Here is a 19,954-nt window from a genome sequence, read left to right on the forward strand (position 1 = left end):
TGTTTATTCATTCTGTAATGTCACATACATGCAGTAAGTCTTAACTGTATTGCAAAGTGGTGTTAGACAATAAGATTTTTTTTTTATTCGTGGCGTGGCTTTTGCTTAAAGGATTGCAGTAGATTTTAATTACAAATTTTCCTTATGTAAAAGTGAGTACTTACTCTGTTTTAAAATGATGTCATTTTTTTCCTAAAATATATTTTGAAAGTCTCTCCTTTAAAAAAAAAAACTGCTCTAGGAGTCTGATGTTTCTAGGGGACAGTAAAATTCTAAGATATATTTCTCTAATTATAGAAGTACAAGGTTAAAATATGTTCTTTGGCTAATTTGGAAGAAAGAAATGGACCCCTTTCTCTCTAAAGCCCACATTCCTTCTACTGGCCGAGATGTTCATAAATATACTTGAAAGTAAAACCTCAGTGTTTTTTTAACTTCATAAGATTGCCACATTTACTATCTGAGAACTTAAAGGAAACCTATAGTATACACTGGACACTTTGAGTATTGACCCAAGTCAAATTATACAATTGTTCTAAAGAGTGAAGATGCACATGGTAACAGTACCTTTGCAGGGACTATTTTTTTTTTAATTTATTCACTTTACATCCTGATTGTAGCCCCACCCTCCTTGCCTCATTCCCTCTCTCCACCTCCTCAGTCCTCAGAAAGGGGGAATCCCTCCTGCCCTCCAGCTTGTCAAGTCTCATCTGGACTACCTGTATCCTCTTCTTCTGTGGCCTGGCAAGACCACACCACCAGGGGGAAGATATCAAAGATTGGGTACCAGAGTCCATGTCAGAGTTAATCCCTTCTCCCCATACTACGGGACCCGCAAGGAGACTGTGCTGCCTATCTACTGCATCTGGACAGAGGGTCTCGGTCCTTACCATACACGATCCTTGGCTGGTACATCAGTCTCTGCAGCGCTCATTTCCCCCCCCCCCCCAATTTATTGGCTCCATTGGTCTCCTTCTGAAGTCCCTGTTCCTTCCAGGTCTTTCTATTACCCAACTCTAACATAAGACTCTCTGTGCTCCGTCCAGAAGACTGGCTGTGAGTCTCAGCGTCAACTTCCTTCCCCTGCTGGGTAGAGTTTTTCAGAGGACCTCTATGGTAGATTCGCCCGCTGTTCCTTCTCTTCCACTGCTTCTGGTGTCTATTCTATTTTCCCTTCTGAATGAGAATTAAGCAGTCTCCCTAGGGTCTTCTTATTCTTTAGCTTCTTTATGTCTGTGTAGTGTAGTATGGTTTTCTTGTATTATGTGGCTAATGTCAGCTTATAAATGAGTACATACCTCTGGGTCCTGGGTTACCCCACTCAAGATGGTTGTTTCTAGTTCCATCCATTTGCCTGAAATTTTTCAAGATGTTCCTGTTTTTAAGAGCTGAATGTTCCATTGTGTAAATATGCCACAGTTTCTTTATCGATTCTTTGGTTAAGGACATATAGGTTGTTTCCAGATTTTGGATATTACAAATAAAGCTGCTATGAACATAGTTGGACAAAAATTGGAATAGTTCTACCTCAAACTCCAGCTATAGCAATCCTGGACATATACTCGGAAGATGCTCAACCATACAGCAGGGACTATAAGCCTTCATTCACCCTTGAAAGAACATATGTTTAACATAGACATGGAATAGAGATGTCAAACTCTGGCTGGCATATATGTTTGGTGTAATTGGCTTTTTCTTCCAGATGGTTGTCATTTGGGCACGTCCATTTTCTTATGAATATTTATTGCAAAATTTCAGAGAATCAGTGAAATATCATAATGTTAAAATGAAGGAGACCTTCAATATATATGTTTTATTCTAAAGTTGAAAACATTCATACCCTGAACACTCATTTTTTCTGTCATCACAGAAAGTCACAATTAGGTTTTACATTTAAAGCAAGAGCAATTATTATTTTTAAATCATTCATTTCTAAGGCACTATCTTACGTAGGGGTGCATGTCTTATTCAAGCAAGACTTTCTAAAATTATAGGACCATTTGAGAGAAAATTTCTGCTTTATGAAAACTAATACATACAGGTCCCCACCTGTGCATTCTTGTACAAATATATTTGAAAAAACAAAAACACTTCACTGCCAGAAGATGTTCTATTTTAATTGCAATTAGATTTCTCTGATAACCACCAAGCTGGTGCCTAACTCTAAAAGCATCTTTCCAACTGTTCTGTGGCTGCTTAGGCAACTATCACCAAGTAATTACTATAATTAAATGAACTACAAAATTGAAACCTGTTAAAATATGCAGAGCTCAGGAATAAAACGTAAAACACACTTGTTAATTAAATACATTAATTGAAATATAAATAAGTTTTTGGATTCCATAAATGAATTAGTATGAGCAGTTATATAGAAGCACGTATTTCACTTTTTATTAATATGAAAATATTGACAGTTTGAGAAACGAATTTAGAACCAATGAATAGGACAGTGTAAGCTTAATCAGGAGGTACATCTAGACAGAGGTTGGTATGCAAACCACATATGTGGTCTGTCTGTCAAAAGGTGTTTCTACAAATAATTCAGCATATGTCAACTTCACCATTGATCACAATGACCATGGATTTTCTGTTTTTGTGTTTTCTTGCTTTTAAAAAAATTTTTATTAATTTATTCATATTACATCTCAATTGTTAGCCCATCCCTTGTATCCTCCCATTCCTCCCTCCCTCCCGCTTCCCCTCCCTACTCCCCTCCCCTATGTCTGTGACTGAGGGGGGCCTTCTCCCCCTGTATATACTCATAGGGTATCGAGTCTCTTCTTGGTGACCTATTATCCTTCCTGAGTGCCACCAAGCCTCCCCATTCAAGTGACATGGTCCAATATTGGGCACCAGAGTTTGTGTGAAAGTCAGATCTCCTTCTCCACTTAACGGTGGAGAATGTCCTGTCCATCGGCTAGACTAGGTAGGGATTCGAAGTTTACTGCCTATGTTCTTGCTTTTTATGGCTCTTCTCAGTGACTGTGTTTCATTGCAAAACAAAATTAGCCTATAGTGGTTATTAAATTCAAGATTTACAATTTTACATCTTAAAATTGTTTTATACATTATTTTATCGACTAAGTTTCAATTATATGTACTGAAAACCACTTTTACTTTACTAATATTCCACCAAGAATTATGAGAATTTGCTTTCTCACTTGAAAATTAGATAATCACGTGCACAATTTATTTGATTATTGAACATTAAACTACAGCTTTTATGAATTACTGAATGAGACATCACTCCTTTGCTTCCTCATGCCATCCCACATCCTTCTCACCTACTTATTATTATTATCACTTGATGGATGTTGAAACAATTCAAATCTGTGTTAACGTGGACTCAAAAACACTCAGTCAAAAGTTAATGCCAATGCTCTGTGTCTGCTGACAATGAAAGGGCCATGGTATTGACACTGTAGTTATGATCATTTATCCTTCTTTCATTATTTTGAGAACACTATCAGCAGCTTTTTATTCATAATGTTGTATTCTAAAATTTTGTTTATTCTAAACCAGAAAAATATTTGTTCCATACAAATTACAATTCACAAATAAAAATTTAGGGCTAGGTGTATAGTTTAATGGTAAGGTATTTTTGAGTATGTGCAAGAAATTGTTGTGTTTTTTCCCAGTAGTGCCAAATACAATAAAACATGTAAAATATTAGTAAACAAGTGTACTGTACAGTTATAATTAAAATATTATTAACTTAAAATAGAACTATAATTTTTTAGTATATTACTTTTATTGTAATCATCTTTCATGTAAGCCATGCAGTACACAATATTTTAACAGACAGTTCTGGTATACTATGAGTCTAATAAAATATTTAAAATGGTGCTGATTTTGACTGCATAGCTACTAGTACAAATCTTTGAAGAACTAAATCAAATAATGTTTATTTACATTTTAAGCAGAAAATGCAAAAATACAGAATGAAATTAAAAAATATTTAGAATTTTCAAACAGTTGCTGAAGGAAAATCATGTTTAAAATTTAAAAATATATAAAGAATGAAAGAAAGAAAAAGTAGCTGCATGGCCTCCTTGTACACCACATCAAGCCAAACATGAAATCTGGTCACAAGAAAATGAGTTAAAATTGTATTTTCCATAAGTGAACCCAGTACAATCCAATTTGTCTGCAGCCACCAAAAGGACTCATGAGTTGATGCTGAACCCTGGACATCATCCTAGGAATCCTGAGTTTGAAATCTCACCTTATTTGCATTTCCTACCTCTTCATTGTGGTTTTTGTTTTGTTTTGTTTTGTTTTGTTTTGTTTTGTTTTTGCCATGTAGAAACTTTTGGGAAGATGTACCTTTTAGGTTGTTGGAATGCTACCAGAAATAATGTTAAGTGATTATTCCTCAGTTGTTATGTGGTGTTGGGAGTTGCTTTGTGAGATGTTGGTTAATGATAGGAGAGTTATAGTTCCAGAAATACCACAAGTTGGCTGAAGGAAAGTAAAAAGATGATATTCTTATAAATTCTTCCTTTTACATTTCAAGAAAGGCATTGAATTAAGTCTTCCTTAAAATTTCCAGACATTTCCATTTTGAAGCAGGAAAGAAATACAGACACAGCAAGCAAATCATACAGAAAACAAAAATTCAGACACTTTCCAGTGCATTCAGGGTGTCTTCTTTAGGTTCCATTGCCATGTCAAGGAGATTTGATGCTAAAATAAAGCACTTTGAAGAAAGATTTATCTTAAGCTTCCATGCAAGAGGATCAATTGGTTCTTTTAGTACACTACATTTGTGTTAGATTTCAAAACAAAAGAATGGATGTCAGTCTTTTTTTTTCCCCTCAGGAAACCCAGATATTAAAATTAACTTGACCTCAAAATCCCAATGACCAATGTCAACAAGAAATAAGAAATGATTCTCATAATTTACATCCAGTGGCAACATGTGGCTATAACAATTCATGGGTTTTGCCTCTTGATGCCTTTGCCTCCCTCCACCCAATTAGTTTTACTATTGATATCCCAGAGTTTTGTTCTGAAAAAAAAAAAAACTTCCATAAGTACAAGAATCAGTGGTTTGAAGTATTTCTTTTTATATATATAGAGTAGGTGGTGCTGATGGTACATTTAACCTACCTAGCTACTTTTCTTTTTTTTTTTAATTTATTGTCTCATATCAAAGACAACATGAGAAACTTCTTCATAATGCAGAGTATTTTAATCAGCACCTCTTTCATCTCAATTGTTCCCTCATCAAACCCTTGAGAAGATCCAAGATGTTAAAGAAATGTTATTGATCTATTATCCGCAAAATAAAACATGACATTTCTGTTATTAATATGAAACAACATTTGTATTTGTTTTGCTAGGCAATGGAGGAAAATCCCTGGGCTCTGCGTACATATTATGCTTTCAATGACTAGCAAACAGGTGCCCATATACTTACTCATTTCCAGCTACTGTTAATAATAAAATTCCATGATTATTTAAAGTTACTAATGAATGTAATGACAAATTTTTAAATAAAACAAAAGTAACACAAGATTATTAAGGGAAAGACTAAGTTTGGGGGTTAAATATACCATAGCTTTTGAGGAACTATAATTGATTGAATAAAATGTAAACAGGCCCTGGCATGATCAAGGCAGGTCAAGTTATAGCATCCTGTGTGTTCGTGGAGCCTTTGTCAGAGTGAGCCATTCTGGGAACAATAGAGCAAATCACAGCTCTGTGATTAATCAAATCAGTTCTCCATTGTAGAAGTACAAAGAGATGAAACCATATGATCGCATTTGGAATTGGATGCCTGTAGCCTGATGAACTTGTGTGGACTATGCCTTCCAATATTTTGGCCGGAAAGGAAATAAATTCATTAGGAATGTAGATAAAAACAACATCGTGTATAGCCTCAATAGAATTACACAAGTCATTCAAAGAGAAAGGAAACCTTGAAACAATAAATAAAATGCTCTCAATATTATGTTATTAAGACCGATTATTGGTTGCTTTAACATTAGTCATCGTTAAAAATTGGGACATTCCTTTAAATATGTAAAACTAGATTGCCACAATAATCTACCATAGATTCAAAAAATCTGAGGATCTGATTTAACTGATCCTAAGGGAAGTGAAGAGCCTTAGAGTCTCTCACAGAGAAGTCACAATACTCATGGTGGTAGTATAAATCTTTGGGTTTTTGAAAAAATCATTGTGCAGTGACTTTTGTTTTTGGTTGTTTCCAGCACCAGAGCAAGGGGATAACTAATATTTACTGGATGTCTATGCATTGTCCTTAATGATTTACACGTATGAAGTTGTAATCTAGTACAAACTATATTCATACACATACTATTTATTACTCTAATTTACAACTAAGGAAGTGCCAATGATGTGCTGCAGGATACAGGGTAAGAAGTGGAGAGAATCTGTGATTGCTTCTCTTATGTCTGACGCCAGAACCATTGTTTTTACCTGCTAAGCAACATTCTATCATTCTATCACAGAGAGTTCATATTTAAAAATGAAATATGGTACATCCTTAGAAGCTATTACACCCAAAATAATTTATGGAGGAGAGAGAGAGAGAGAGAGAGAGAGAGAGAGAGAGAGAGAGAGAGAGAGAGAGAGAGAGAGAGAGAGAGAGAGAGAAGACAAAGAAAGGAAAGCTGAAGTCAGATATACCCTTTTCTATCTTTGCTTTGTACAAATCACATAGTGATAAAACAGTACCTTAGGCAAGGGAGATTCTTTTCAGTTTACAATGAAAATGCACAGACAGGGCATAGTGAATGAATAATTAGCATGTGTATCTTTTAAGCACTAGGATTCTAGTGTGTTTTCCCCCCTGTTCAACGAGTGGAATTTAGCAGTGAATTTAAAGCAATTTGCTCACCTCAAAATAGAGCAGCATTTGTAATTGTTCTTATTTTAAACAACTCTTCATACCAAGGAAAAGTTCTAGAGGAGATGGAAGGTTAAATTTTAATGATTAAAAACTAGGCTCACTTCACTACTAGACTACAATTATCATTTCCTTTCTTTTATCCCCTTTCTTTCTTTTGTTTTTCCTCCTTTCCTGGTTTGGTTATTTTCTGTGTTAAATTTTTATTCCAGCCTCATCCCTAAGAAACACTACTCCACATCCACTTCAACACAAATTTGCCAGTGCAGATCACCCTTGATCTTCTGCACTTCCTCACTGTGTCATACACTATAAAGACACAATTCCATGTCCATTTAGACACATCACATAAGTTATTTTACTATTTTTATAATAATTTAACCCTTTCTTAGAGTATGCTTTCCAATTTTGTAATCTCAAAGCATAAAACGCTTATTTTACATATTTCTATATTGCCAGTATTATCAGGTGCTTAATTCCTTTCTTGCTGAAACTCTAATAATATTTGTTAAAAATTTCCCACTCGCACTTTGAACTTGTAAGATAACTCTGAGACCTACAACAGACTATATTTGGAATGTACTAAAATTATATATGTGTATTTTTCAGTCTGATAAAACATTTGTGTGAGAATCCTGCAGTTTTAATTGGTGGTAAATTTAAAGGTTCAAATGACATAGTAGAGATTATTTAAACAGATTTTTGTTGTTCATTTGATAAAGGAAGTTGTACCTTAGAAAAGCATCCTTAGCTTTTGTCAATAATGTTGCTTAATATGTATCAGGGAATTACTTGATTAGCACCATTTCTATTTAAAACTACCTGTCATAGTCCTACAAGAGAAAGAAAAAGAAATAACTATTCAAAATACACACTTGATGTAAATTTACTCAAAATGACTAATTTATAATTCAAAGCACCTATAGGTTTAAATCTTGAGTTGCTTACACTTTAGTTATCAGGACTTAGCTGTATTGTGCTTTACATGTTCTGACACTTGAATTGAGAGCTCTAATGAGTTAGAAATGTTTTATTGATATCAGTAGTAATGAAATTTGAATCACTCTCATCTTGGAGCAACACTGACTCTGTTGACTAAAGGTACATGATTTGGTTGACCTTTGCCAATAAATTGGAGTTCAGGGTTTTCTTTTGGAAACTTTATTTTTAAGGTAGGATCTCAAATACACATAGAGATGTTTACTATTGTACTCAGTGGCACCATTACAGTAGAATGCGATCTTGTATTAAGGGTGTGAGGAAGAATTTTCCTCTACTCTAAAAGTCATGTTCAGAGCAGTAAATTCCTTTAAAATTACGCATTTTGATAGAACTCGGTTTTAATTAGATAGGAAAAGTCAGCACCTTAAATACTCCTACTACAATGGCTCCTTGATACTATAGGTTTGGTTGTTCTGTAGTTTATACTCTCCTGATAAAATTCTTAGGTAAAGTTTGCAAAGCAATACTTTTGTGCAGACATTAATATAGCAACCTAAATGATGTGTCCAATATAGGTTTCTCAGTCTTTTAAGATATAGCTACAATTCTCCTATATCTGAAGACTAAACTTATGAAGAGTTGTGAGAACACTAAATTAATTACATATTCGTATCCTTCACATTGGTGACAATCTGCCTTGACTTTGAGCCTATTCTTGATGACCATGAGAGGCAGGTAGACTTGAACCAACTGGAAACCACAAGAGCCAAATCATATGGTCCCTCATTAGCACTGTTGGACCTGAGCAAAGAAGAAGCACTTCAGTGTGTGTGTTTTTTTTTCTACCTTAACAATTACAGATCAACACATGCTCCAGTTCTAGGCAGCTGGGGATTGCCGTGAAGGGATTCATGGAACTGAATGGAAAACTCTGTAATGCTCTCAAAGATGTGACAGACAAAATAAACGCTATAAGCCACTAGCCTTTGACTTTCTGAATTAAAAAAAAAACAGAGGAAAGAACAACTGGGATATAAGTAGGTTTCTTTTTTCATTGTTTTAAATGATGCAGTACTGAATATAGTGTTATTTTATCTATGTAATAATAACCACTTTTATTTCTTAAAAAAAAAGTACTTACAGAAAAGATATTCATGAACCAAAAGAGAAAATTAGATTAAATTTTAGAGAGAACACACACAAAATCACTCATACAGAACCACTGAATTTTGTAAAATCATAAGAAGAAAGTATTTTGCCATTAGAATCTAAATTTTTAGTGGGGAAAATTTCGATATATTGAAGATTCCTTGATTGCAAGTGGTCAGTTTCTTCTTTTCCCCTTTTATAGAGTTTTACTATTTTAATTCATATTATGATTAGAGTGCTTATGGCCAAAAGTATGCATTTTTATTTTGAATTCTTTCCACATCTGTGCATAAGTAAAAACCACTATTCCTGGACATCACTTTGGCAGGCTGTTGCACATACTTTATATAGGTTTCTGACTGGAGTGCTGATACTAAATTTCGGACATTGTGATTGTTTGGAGATGTATTTTTAGTAAAAGATTCAACTCCTTTTGCCTGATGCATGCACTGTATGTTTAGCAACAGACTGTATTTAATGATTATACAATGATTAGCAAGATAACTGTGGCAATGGTTAAATTTTATACCACTATTACAGACACAACTGGCTTAGGCAATGTCCATTTAATAATTCATTGTATCCTTTTAAAACTTAGCTTTTAAAGTTTGCTTGAAACAGTAAATTTAAGCCAATCTTATCAGAACTGTACCAAGTTGGAAATGATCATTTGTAAAAGAGATATTATATATTGTTACTTATGTTGTATTTGAAGTGATTGTAAGTGAACCTTTTGATATACAGACTGTCTCTAAGGCAGAACTGTGCTTTAAAATAACCATAACTATTGAGTTCTACATGCAGAACTACTGACATAATTATAATATGGTTTTAAAGAATTTTTAAATTTAGAGGTATTTGTATGAAACTTTGTATTCATTTAATATCAATAAATTGAAGAATTAAATATGTTTAAAATTCTTTTTATTTAATTTCCCACATTTCAAGAAAGGGTTAAAAGACATGTCTTCTTTAGTAGGAATGAGGACATATTTCATAGTTTAGCAATTCATTACTTTGCTACATTTGAGGTCTTCAAGCACAGTGCTGAGAGAACTTAGCAAGTTGTTAACTAACCACAGTTCATTTTATAGTGCAGAAAATAACATACCCTAGGAATCATGTTACTTGAATTCCATTTAATCTTTTGATTACCCTAACATGTATCAATATTCCCCAATCTACAGATACAGATATGCACACAATGCAGTTATGTAGAAAAGTAATGTCACCACAAAGAAGTACTTATTTCTTCTCATAAAACAAATGGCAATGGTCCTGATGTTCTTTCTTCTTGACCAAAATACATACTTGCATAGAAAGGGGAAGCTTATGTTTTCCAGGCTTATGACCCTTTTCTACTACTAGATGTGTGTGTGTGTGTGTCTCCTCTCTGTGTCAATTGGTTAAATGCAAGACTTTGGTATATATTTTGTGCTGTTGGGTAAGAGGCAAGTTGATGAGTTACAGGAATTTTTTGGCTGTGTGTTCTGAGAAGCTGCTCCATTCACAATTTGATACTGAGGAGGTGTAGAAGACGTTAGCTTATTTTCTTTGGTTTTTAGATACAATAATACCCTAATATCCTAAAAATAAGAAAGCAAAATATAAGTTTTACTATATTGCTTCTGTGTTGCAGATATAAAGACTGAAATTTAACAGTATGTAATTGGTCACCCTGTGATTGTGGCCTGATGTTACATGGCATTTTTTGTAGACATAGTTATCTGACTATATTGTCATTAAATAAATGCAATGTATATTTTTTGATCATATTCCTTAAAGCAACTTGAAATAGTGATCAATGAGTGGGCCCTCTGCCCATCTTTCATCTAAATGGACTTATTTCTTTTTATTTACTTCTTTTTCATTTTAAAGAATAATATATAAAAGAAAACAATTGTTTGAACTAAACAGAAAACATGGCAATTTATATTTTATTTTACTTCTGAAAAAAGCCAAGTTTTCATATACCCTAAGTAAATTGAAATGTATGTATATTTAAAATAAATTTGGATCAAACATTTCACTTACTGAATTATACTACAAAAAAAAAGATGCAAAACACTTGATAACAAATTTCCTACAATATTAATGGCCTATAGTCATAATTACAATTCAGCATATACCATTACTTTAAAAAATTAATTCTTAAAACTCTAAAGGATGAGTGACATCCAACATCATCATCAAAGACTTTAGGAGAAACTTCCCAATTAAACATTATATACCAGAGGAATTCCATTCAAAAGTGGATAGCAAAGAAGATAAGAAACTTACTGATACAAATATTTCTATTTGGATTCAAATAAATTTTACTATACAGTAACAACTGGGTTAAAGAATTGAATGACATATCTTGGAATATCTAAAGTAGTCAAACTAAATATGAAATGTGTTATATAGATAAGTTATCATTAAAATTGTTACTGTTAATAACTGGTAGAGTTTTTCTCCCTGTGGTAGTGATTTCAGTTGAATAGGAGCTTAGTAACTCATAGGGATGAATAATAATATCTATACTTGATGAGCAGTGTTAAATACACAATTTACATTTGTCCTTATTGAAATAGACTTCTGTATACCATTATTTGGATTTAGTAATGAATATATATAAATTATTTCAAAAGTTGTATATCACAATGTATGACGTTCCATTTTTGGCTATATTTTGTAAGACATTTTTGATGTAATCAGTATGACACTCACATATGTCAAATCAAGTATTCTACTATTTATTTAAATAGATATATGCCTAATGTATTTGGAAGCTTATTGAACTCATATACTTGTATATATTGTGGCTTTAAAGGTCTGTACTTATTATTGCTTTAAAAGTAGTATGTGCATTGCTTTCCAATTTATTTTTAATTGATTATATTAAGGATAACATCCTTTACTAAATGTACTTTAAATTTCACAATAAAGTTTCAGAAATTGTTTTGTACAATGTTGAGGCTTTGTGTTGAATTTCTTTGTGAACATTTTATTGTCCTTTGGTCCTCTAATAATAAATTCCAGAACTTAATAGTATTGATAAACATTAACAAAGTTGACCTGGGTTGGAAACTAATTAGCCCTTGTTTAGCTGGAAGTCTGCCTAAGTGACTCATTGCTTGTTCGTGTCAGAACTTAGCTAGCTCCTCCCACTCCACCCACCAAGTGGCCGAGTTACTTGATATATACACATTTCATGGCTGGAATGCCCAAACACATGGACTTTGAATGGTCTGGACTGCAGAAAAGCAATTTTAAAGAGAGGATATAAAGTGATGAACATGTGTGCAGTTCTGTTTAACCCTTTCATGCTCAAAGTACTAAAAGTGCAAATGTAAAATGTTGACAAACCATTGAGCCTGAGAAGACTAAACACTTCACTATGCTATGTATAAGTTTACATTTTAAAAAGAGTTTGGCTCACCAGGGAAGAGATTTCCTCACTTTTATAAGAAAATTCAGAAATCTAATCTAAGGTACAGCACCATGCCCTGAGGAGTCACCATACTATTTAAATGTCAACCTATGAAGCCTAAATAAGTAGCCCTACTATGCTATCACCACAGAGGAATACACATACATATATACAGCTGTGTAAAGTGCATTTTTGCCTGCTATGTTTTATGGTTTACTTTCTGTACAAGGAAGTTAAAGATTGGAGAAAGTTTTCAAAGAAGATTACCTTGTTCATTTAGTATTTTACCTACATTTCTCTTTTAAAAAACACACAGGATAGTCATTTAATGTCTAAAGCACTTTGTCATAAAAGGGCACCACTTCAAATGTTATTCAATGGAAAAGCAGATATGCATATGCAAACTTACACATCACAATAGTGAAATAATTGCTCTGAAAGAACTGCCAGTTTAGAAGTTATGTTCATTCAGGACAGAATTTATTTAGCCTGTTTGCCCATTTTTTCTGCTGAGTTTTGTTCCAAACAAAAAAAGCCAAAAATGTTCAAGGTTAGGAAATCAGTCTGGTTGAATAACTGTAGCAAACCTTCTTTGAGTTCCTGAAGTCACAGCCCAAAATAATATGTATTCACATTCTGGTCATTAATAAAATTAATTCTCATATCAAAGACACATGTGAAGAACAAAGACACCAGGCATGTGGTTTGTTGTTTAATTAGTAAAATAACCAAAAGCAGAAAAAGCAAATTGACTTTCTAGTCAAAATAAGTAATTTCAAATAGAGGTATGTTACTTTGAAAGTGTTTTCTATTTTCATAGTTCTTTTGTTCATTTTCTCTGCAAGTTGTAATGGTTTACAAAGATTTTATTTATAAATAGTATGTATTTTCTCAAGACCTCCTGCAATAGTTATGTTAAGTATATTCTTATATACTTAGTACTCAAAGTATTAAATGTATACTGAGTCAAATTTTGCAAGATGCAAATTATTTTTAAGTGAGAAAATCTGGAGGGCATAAGTAAATTCATATACACAGTATACTTTAGAGGTGATAGTAATAAATATATCATGGTATTAATTAAATATTACTATTATAAATAAAATGCTCAATGTTAGAGAGGTATGTCTGGGTATAGGCTTACATATTTAAAGACTCTGATAGAAATAATTATATATCAAAGTAGGCATAAAATAAACTTACACATATAAGTTTATAGAGAATGAAGATATATGAAACTCTGATTTCGGTTTATAAGCCTGAAATATGTTATTTAAACAATGTGATCAATTAATTACCTATTACAAAATCATACTTAAAATGTGGAGTAAAGTAAAATTTAATTTATTTGAATACTAATTTTCTGTTTTAATATTTTCAACCAAATTGTTTTGAAGTAGTCAGTATTAGTTAATATTTTAATATATTTTATTCATTTATTCTTATTACATCTCAATGGTAATAAGTTAATATTTTATGGACTATTTTATCATAAGTTGATATCTTTTCTTAAATAGCTATTGTTTCTAATTAACTCTTATTTGGTTGAACACAAACACAAATTTGAGGGTATTCAATAAGTTACTTATTAATATATCTTTCAACAAGTTAAATTTCTCATAGTTTCAGATGTATTTTAACTTCCAAACACAGTATGATGCTGTGCAAAGTGATTCCACACTTTGCTTATTTGGGAAGTACTTAGCGATCACCTGTAATACAGTGGCTTCTTTATCATGTGAGTCTTTGTATGCAATTTAAAGTTTTACACAAACTGAACTTGCAACAGTCAGAACTTAGGTGAAAAGTATGTTTACTGTGAGCAGAGATTAAATGTGTCAGTTGGTTTTGCCTTATGAAATCAGCTAATGACAAACTACAAAGTTAAGAGAACCCTGGAAACCTCCTAGTGCAAAATAGACTCTCCATAAATTCTTTTGAGCAAACAAGAGAGAAATCTTTATGATACATTTATTTTTAGCTCTATCACAGGAATTACAATTCATAATTTTTCACATTAAACTTTGGATCCCATTTTCATAGAATTAAGACACTAAAATGGCCAACTTTAATATTTAATTTACTTATCCTTTTGATTAATAGCAATCATATAAAATTTAGTTTATTTTTACTTGATATACAAGTTCTGTAGATGACATTCAAGTAAATTATTTACATTATAGATCGCCCAAATTACCAGGCAGCTATTATATTTACTATTTTAATATAGATACATATTTAAAACTAAATTATTCTGCAAACTAAAATATTATTTTACTTATTTAATTTATTTTGAAAATAGTTTTTAAAGGCAATAAAAAACACTTTCTAGGTCTGTTTTTAACTATAATTCACTTCCATTATTAGTTCATGCCTTATATTAAAGCTGAAGAGCGTTGGAATTCATCCACCCATTCATTCATTCATTCATTTACAAATCATAAATATGAATTGCTAATAAGCAGTTATTAAGTTGGCTAGTAAATGTCTGCATGTAATATTTCATCACTTGGCAATTACTTATTTTAATAATTTTATGAAAGTTTAATATTTTAATAATTTTATGAAAGTTTAATATCCTTTAGTATAGAAATGGTTATCAATATAACATAAATATTTGTGTTGTTTTAAATATTTCTTGGGAACATTCAGCCCCCGCTCCTTCCCAAAGAAATTGAAGCTCAGGTACTTATCTTTTAGCAAGATTACACAAACTAGATGGAAATTTTTGTTTGACTTGGGTGCCTGCAGGTGTGCCTGTTGTATGAGATTTCTGACATAACTGAACAAAGAGAGAAATTAAGTGTCATGGCTTTGGAGAGAATTTTGTAGATGAGATTTCAAACCAATGTGAACTATTTTTCATAGCCCAAGTAGTATGCACCTTTCTTTGGAAAGATTTTTGTTTGTTTCTTTTAGTTCTAATGATTCCTTTTTAGTTTTTGTCTAGTTCATATCAACATTAGAGCTACGAAGCCTACTGCTTATTTGCCAGTATAAGCAGTTCACATATTTTTTTGTCCTTGGATCACGAGCCCTCCCTCTAGCTGAGCACTACGGGTTAATTATTTTTCCTGATCTTTATTGCATTGATGAAGACTTGAGTTTAGAGACACCAGGAAATACCCATAGATGGCTTCAGTTTAACACACACACACACACACACACACACACAAATCACAAATTGAGTAGAAATCAATTCCTTTCATATTATTTTTAAAATAGTGATTATTTGTACTATGTAGTTGACACAACCATTTTATATTCTTTAATGCATGCCTCCAGCATGTATTTCCTTGACAGTTTTGTTGTAAATATTTGTAAAGACAGTCAGGCAACCAACACTATAATCAGCTTCTGACCATTTCCACAGTCCCAGGAACACTCCTGTGCCCATTTAGTGTTCTCATCTATGTCCTGTGGAAGCTTCTCTTTATTATTTATCTCCAGAATTGACTTTGGTTGACGGTTCACCATATTAAATGGCACCCCCAGCTAATACCTCATTCTTTTTAGGAATAATTTTGTCTCTTCTTATAAAAGAACTCTTTTTATCACCACAGGGTTATTATTGAGAAAATATAGTAATGCTACCCTGTTCTGCATATGTGGCAGACTGTGAACATTAATCTTTCCTCTACAAGCATCCTAATTAGCAGAGATCCTATGTCTGCTCAACAAGCTCTACTATAATTAAATAGCCCATGAGAAGTTTCGCAAACTCTCATCCAGCTCACAAACTATGACTTCTATCTTTTGATATCCAGGAAATAATAGTCATTATTTTTACACATCTCTAAATGTATGGGCACAAATAGTAGCAAAATATTAAGTCACCCCTTGAGACTGTATTGGCAGTGGTTTTAATGTGTCTGTGATGATGCGCTCCTATGAAGATTTATTCAGTTGTAAAAACTGATCCAAGTTTCTACTCCAAAGCAGTCTAATGGTCTTCTCTAGAAAAATAAAGCAATTTACATATGTTGCCAAACACACTTTTTATATCTACCCTACTTTGAAAAATACCCCTTACATTGTATTAGTTATGCCTTATTTATTTTGATTTTTTTCTTTTTAAATTTTATCTTCTTCAGTGTCCCTCTCATATAAGAACTTATTAAATTATACAATTTCCCTACACTTCACAGAAAATGAAATGAAAAGAAACAAGTAGTTCCAAGTTTCTTCCATTTATTTAAAGAAACCGTCATAATCCTTGACTGGAAATATTAAAGTTTTAAAATATTTCTGTAAAGAAGTTAGGATATTTATAATATAAAATTGCACATGATAGTTTTTTTTTTTACCTTGTGATGAAATTCCTAACTTTTTAGAAGTAATCATATTCCTCAAAAGTAAATTTGAAGAAATCACTAAAATGGCTTCATTTTGAAGAAAAGTTAAACAGATATTGTAAGGTGACAGGGGAGGGTCAGTTACAGACGTTTTGTTTTCTGTAGATGAGCATACACTGACCTGAAGTGACGGCTTCGATAAAAGCAGAAGTGCAAAGCTCATTTTATTCCAAGGTCAAGAATGAATTTTTTTACCTTTGTCTCCTGTTTCAGTTAGGCCACTCATTATACCCTGAGTGTCTCTCAACATTTATAAAACACAGAAATATTAAAAATGTTAAGATGTCTGCAGTGTTTATGTGGCTATAGCAATCTATTTATTCTTCTTGAATAGATTAGAATAGTGCTTAGTAACAAGCACGGATCACTGTATTCAATCAGTGACACTGATATTACTTCTTTCACAAAGTTGGCTTCCCAGTGTTAAATTTAAGTTGTTTCTGCTGTAGCATTCTCTAGTCAGCTTTTTTTTTTAAAATTAACTCTTAGTGTAGACAGAAACTACTATAATCTACACATATAAAATTTTAAAGTTAATGTTATTTTTGTGTTTTGTGTAAGTGTAACTTAAATATTAGTGACACTTAAGTTAAATGTTAGCTTTGTTTGTATAATAAAATCAGATTTAACAGAAATATTTTTAAATGGTTTCACATCCAGGAAAATATGGACAGAATTAGTAAAAGGTCGTTTCCATGGGGATTTTAGAAGAGTTTACAATTAAAAGAATTTTTTCTTTAACACTTCCACGTATTAGTATAGGGTTCTATTTAATTGTGACTTGCAATTAAATCCACTTTTCTTCCCATTAGTCAGAGAAGACTAAATGTATATTCACAGTCACATAGATTTTTGTACAAGGGTTGCTTACTTTTATAATTTATTTCTTTTAGAAAATCTAATAGAGTTCTACTGACAGATGGCATAGGCAAGATTAGTGTTTATTCTTGAGCTATGTTCACCATTGAACAAGGTTTTAGACACACTGTTTACTGTCCTAAATTTATTTTCTTCTGTTAAATATCATGAAAACTGATTGGCCAAAAAAATAAAAATAAAAAAGAATTAAAGAATGAGAAAATACATCACATGAAGAGAAGGAATGAATTCATAAGGGACAAGTGTCAGAAATGCCATTTCTGTGTATGTGCGTGTGTGTGTGTGTGTGTGTGTGTGTGTGTATCTGCGTGTGTTCATATTATAGAGAATATAACACATTTGACTAAGAATACAACCTCTAGGGAAAGGGAAGAATATGTATACGATACGATCCTCTTTGTGAAAGGATGAGGGTGACTTGTTAGGTATTTTTTTTTTTCACTAGACTGGAGAAACTAATCCATGATACAGGCATAAAAATTTAACATGCCATTTTTTAAATTTAGGTACTCACAAACAAAGGTAACTTTTGTCAGGGTTATTGGCAGAGAAACAATTTTCTGGTCTAGAAATCAGGGCTTATTGGAACTTTCCCATTTGTCTTTTTTCTTTAAACAAAAAAGAAGTTACGAATAACATATAGAGGAGTGAACGGATGGGAGTGTATGCCAATAGAACTGGGAAGAGAGGCATGTCCTGTTAAACAGTCTCCCTGATGCACGTTGAAGATTATAAATTGCATTGCAAACAAGAAATTCATATGTGTTTCCAGTAATGAAATAGTGAACAATGTATTTCAAGAGTGATTTTTAAAAAGGTATAGATGGACATAAAAATGTAAAGAAAGGAGTAGCCTGTAGATTATCTATAAGATTGTATCCACATCTCTTAAACATCCAGCTCAATACTATAGATTCTGGTTTTCTGAATCTAGCCACCATTGCATACTAGGCTTTGTTCCATTTTCTAGCACAACATAGAACACTTAAAATATATCTCACAGTACTACTACAGATTTGATTTTTCTTAATTTTGAGTAAGTACGTGTTTCTCTTGTCAAAGAACTTATAGGTGTGTTGTTTGGCTCACACCTATACCTCCAGAATTCATGACATGTTTGTGAGACTAATGTCAGCCTTTGATACATAGTGAGTTGAAGACAGCATGGGATATACAATGAGATCTTTTCTCAAAAAACCAAACCTACTGTGAAAACCCAAACAAAAATAATCCATTGTCTGAATATGTTTATAAGAGTACATACACACACATGCACACACACGCACACACACACATACACACATATACACACACATACAGAGAATCAGAGCTACGGAAATTTAAATTGTTCTTCCTTGCTAGGATACTTGTGGACACCTTCACCGAAAATCAAGTTGCAAATTAACTTTGAGACAAGGATAATATTTTTCTATTATTTTACCTCTTTTTTTCTCTTACGCACAAATCTAATGAAAGTTTGGAAGAAGAATAAAAAAAACCGATGCATTAGGAAGTTTCCATCCCAAGGATTTAGAATATTTACTATATTTACATTGACAAAAATCAAGGTTGAAGGATAAAATAGGTTGGAATATATTTCATATTAATAAAAAATAAGGCTTTATTAATTAGGAGTCTAGTTTTTCACTGATTTTTTTTCCAGATTGCTTTTTAAAAATTTATTTATTCACTTTACATCCTGGTCATAACCCTCTTCCTCCTCTCCTATCTGTCCCACCCTCCCAATCCCTTTCTCCCACCCCTTTCCTCAGAAAAGGGTAGTGTCTCTACCCTCCCACCTCAGCTCATCCATCACAGCAGGATTGAGGTCATCCTCTTTCCCTGTGGCCTGGCAAGGAAATCCTGTTTGGGGGAAGAGATTGAAAAGCAGGCAACAGAATCTATGTCAGAGACAGCCTCTGCTTCTCTTTTAAAAAATTTAATACTTTTTATTTTTCACATATACATCTATACTATTACACATATACAAAATAACCTACATACAGCAAGAAGAACCATGAAACAATGAGGAATTATATCAATATTATAATCATAACATCCTGGCTATTTGCACTTAGCAACCTTGATGGAAAATATATTACTAATGGATCCACATGAACCCTGAGCTGTCCATTGACTACATCTATGTAGTGGACATAGGTCCAGTCCACGCATGGTCCTTTGTTGATGCTTCATACTCTTTTGTTATAGATGTCATGGTCTAGTTTTAAAATATTTTTTTCATTTGAAACATTTTTATATCCAACATTTTTACACACACACACACACACACACACACACACACACACACACACACACACAGTCCTTCTAAGATGGCTT

General features: G+C 32.7%; 1 protein-coding gene across 6 annotated transcripts in view; it reads left to right on the forward strand.

Annotated features, from left to right (window-relative positions):
• PCDH9 (protocadherin 9) overlaps positions 1 to 19,954 on the forward strand; it is an 879,612-nt gene that overhangs the window by 17,863 nt on the left and 841,795 nt on the right. Inside the window, exon 3 of one of the 6 annotated variants that reach the window (XM_084767925.1) lies at positions 662 to 11,918. The exons of the other annotated variants lie outside the window; for them this stretch is intronic. Within the exon in view, the coding sequence (XP_084624051.1) occupies positions 662 to 808 (147 nt within the window). The 3' untranslated portion in view covers positions 809 to 11,918. Of the gene's footprint in view, positions 1 to 661; positions 11,919 to 19,954 lie in introns of those variants that run through there. 6 annotated transcript variants of the gene reach the window in all.

The sequence above is a fragment of the Acomys minous genome (genome assembly GCF_964271855.1).
Source record: "Acomys minous genome assembly, chromosome: 18".
NCBI lineage: Eukaryota > Metazoa > Chordata > Mammalia > Rodentia > Muridae > Acomys > Acomys minous.